This window comes from Hemisphaericaspora subhashii (assembly GCF_019202705.1).
Source record: "Hemisphaericaspora subhashii strain CBS 10753 chromosome Unknown scaffold165, whole genome shotgun sequence".
Lineage (NCBI taxonomy): Eukaryota > Fungi > Ascomycota > Pichiomycetes > Serinales > Debaryomycetaceae > Hemisphaericaspora > Hemisphaericaspora subhashii.
Genome location: NW_026057242.1, coordinates 227 through 3096, shown reverse-complemented (window position 1 = coordinate 3096; position 2870 = coordinate 227). Strand labels below are relative to the sequence as shown.

At 35.2% G+C, this 2870-nt stretch overlaps 3 protein-coding genes across 3 annotated transcripts; 1 reads left to right on the top strand and 2 right to left on the bottom strand. All coding sequences in view use genetic code 12, as the record gives it.

Annotated features, from left to right (window-relative positions):
- Positions 1-37: 37 nt before the first annotated feature.
- On the top strand, positions 38-505 carry RPL24A (60S ribosomal protein eL24; the record flags this gene model as incomplete). Its single annotated transcript, XM_049405656.1, has 1 exon — positions 38-505. The coding sequence occupies one exon, from the start codon at positions 38-40 to the stop codon at positions 503-505; it is 468 nt and encodes a 155-aa protein (XP_049264738.1).
- A 167-nt stretch (positions 506-672) lies between these two features.
- On the bottom strand, positions 673-1719 carry FGR10 (Fgr10p; the record flags this gene model as incomplete). Its single annotated transcript, XM_049405654.1, has 1 exon — positions 673-1719. One exon carries the CDS (start codon positions 1717-1719, stop codon positions 673-675), a length of 1047 nt encoding a protein of 348 aa, XP_049264737.1.
- Positions 1720-1971: 252 nt separating this feature from the next.
- J8A68_001955 (uncharacterized protein) lies at positions 1972-2301 on the bottom strand (the record flags this gene model as incomplete). Its single annotated transcript, XM_049405653.1, has 1 exon — positions 1972-2301. The coding sequence occupies one exon, from the start codon at positions 2299-2301 to the stop codon at positions 1972-1974; it is 330 nt and encodes a 109-aa protein (XP_049264736.1).
- Between the last annotated feature and the right edge of the window lie 569 nt (positions 2302-2870).

Genomic DNA, 2870 nt, shown 5'->3' with positions numbered 1-2870 from the left:
GGACAAATTATACTAACATCATTTATTATAGTTAAAGATGAAGATTGAAATTGATTCCTTTTCAGGTTCTAAAATCTACCCAGGTAGAGGTACTTTATTCGTCAGAGGTGACTCCAAGGTTTTCAGATTCCAATCCTCTAAGTCTGCTTCTTTATTCCACCAAAGAAAGAACCCAAGAAGAATCTCTTGGACCGTCTTATACAGAAGACACCACAAGAAGGGTATTTCTGAAGAAGCTGCCAAGAAGAGAACCAGAAAGACCATCAAGCACCAAAGAGCTATTGTCGGTGCTTCTTTAGAATTAATCAGAGAAAGAAGAAACCAAAAGCCAGCTGACAGAAAGGCTGCTAGAGAAGCTAAATTAGCTAAGGATAAGGAATCCAAGAAGGCTGCTAAGGCTGCTAGAAAGGCTGACAAGGCCAAGTTAGCTGCTTCTGGTGCTAACATTGTCTCCAAGCAACAATCCAAGGGTGCTTTCCAAAAAGTTCACGCTACCTCCCGTTAAGTTTTAGTTTAATGAAATATATATCGATCTTATCATTCTAATTAAATTTTGTATATTTATCTGTGTTTGGGGTTTAAATATTTTGTTATAAATTGAAACTTTACAAATTTGTATATTCTTTCAAGATATATAAAGCAACCGTAATATTAAAAAAAGAGAGAAAAACCTTATAAAGAGAGTCTATGATTGTATTCCCCGAATGTAAATCTACCTTGCCTCTCTGAATAACTTAAAACGACACGCGTAGAGTCATTGACGCGATATCCGAAATGAAATGATTCAGTTGTATGCCCATATAAGATCTGAATTTTTCCTGGGCTAGTTGTTGCAACAATAAATCCCCCATAAAATTTGTCAGAATGTTTATATACTATCTCTTGTAAGCATTTCCCATATTCATCAGACGGTATATTTCGTATCTTATTTGCGATCTCATGTGCAAGCATGGATTTTACAATCTGCTCTCCGTTTCCCGAACACATGCAACTTATTTCACAATCTTCATAATTTATCGAATCAATTGCGGCCCCAATTATTGCAGCACATCCAATTCTTCCCGGTAGCTTAAAGAAATTTCCTCCAGATGATGTGGCAATGGTAGTATTTCCATCGACGATTCTTATCAACCCGATAGTATCTGATATTATATGTTTCAACTCTTCAATCCGACCTTCAAATACTTTTTCTTTGTAAGCTTCATAAATCCTCTGTGATTTTTCTGAAATAAGATTGATTGAATCGTTTTGTTTCGGAAGAATCCCTTTCAAACTCGGATAACTTAACAGTACAGGTATTGATAATTCATGCTGATCGTTCTTATATATGTCTTCGATGAATGTAAAAGTATCAAAAAGGGTCAGAATAGGGTGCTTGGAATCGATTCCGCTCAAAGATCCAATCCTCCTCTTATTCTCAACTTTTGTATTAATAACAAAGCTGGCATCACATTCTACTTTTCCTAAGATATTCAATGATGATCCATATCCAGTATTTGTCAATGACGAGTCTTCCAAAATTTTACTTGCTTCAATGAGGTTATCTTGCTTCAATGACCTTCTTAGAAGTGATTTATATTGTGAGGAGAAATCTGAAGAATGATTTCCCGCTCCAAGGTGTATAATTAAGATGTCATTCATATGATAGAAAGTGAAGCTACATGGATCTGATTTTTTTGGGTCAAGCTCAATATTTTCAAAATGGTTTGGTGCTACCATGTGAAACTAGAATAAAACAGTTTGGATATTTTTCTTGGGGTATTTAGTTGCAAATTCGAACAATAGCAATTATCAAACATTCATTGTTTTAATATATACAGCTTCGTATTCAAGAATTCTTGAAAGTCTTGAGAACATGAACAAAGCTCAGCATGGTCGGCAAGACAACTCAAACTTTCCTTATGATTTTATCTATCTATAGGAATCAGAAGTACTGGAAAAGAGAATGTGGGAAAAACAGAATAGAGAGAACTAATGCTCACACAATGAGAATGTTCTGGTAAAGGCATTACCGTCATGTTCTTCCTCGTCTTGCATAAGCCATCGTTCGTACCTAAGTTGGCATCTTGTACCAGCCACCAATTTGAATGTTATTGGCCAAACCAACCCTTCCTTGAAATTCTTGATCTTCTCTTTCGAATCGTTAGGAAATAGGTAATCTAAGTCTTTGTCGTTCCACCATTCCAATTGGTGAGGAGGTACCCGATCAGTAGGGACTGCTCTTGGATTATGAGGGTCAACAATAAAGAAGCATAGAAACTTATCAGTCAATTCAAATGGATCAACATGATGTTGAAACATATTATGGAAAATCAAAAAACCTATTCTCTTTGGCTTCTACACTACCATTGTGTGGGGTCATATTCAATTTTCGCCGCTTTCTGCAAAAAGATTATGAACTTCCCTTGTACACTAAAGGGATACGATAAAAGGGATTAGATTTGACAAGCAAAGGTTCGGAAGAAATCAAATTATTGGAGAGAGTTGTTAAATCGTTTCATGCATCTAGAAAATGACACAAAACAGTGGTTCTGGGAAATTATGGAGAGAATTCTAACAAAGGATGATATCTGTGATTCTGCATCAAGATCCCTTCTCCAAACTAACTTAACAATCAGTTAGAAGGTGCAAAATTGGCCAGGATGGTTGAATATCAAAAATAATGCTTTTATTCTAGGAAGTCTCTTAGTAATCAAGCGATTGAGAAATTTACAGAAAAGTTGCGAAAGTTGTGATTTTCAAATTTTTTGCAACCATTCTTTAATCCAAGAAAGCATTTATCATTTTTTTTTAATTACAATATGTTATTTAGTTCTTGCAGACAAATATATAGAAAGATAGTGAGCAGACAGAATATACAGTAAAGACAA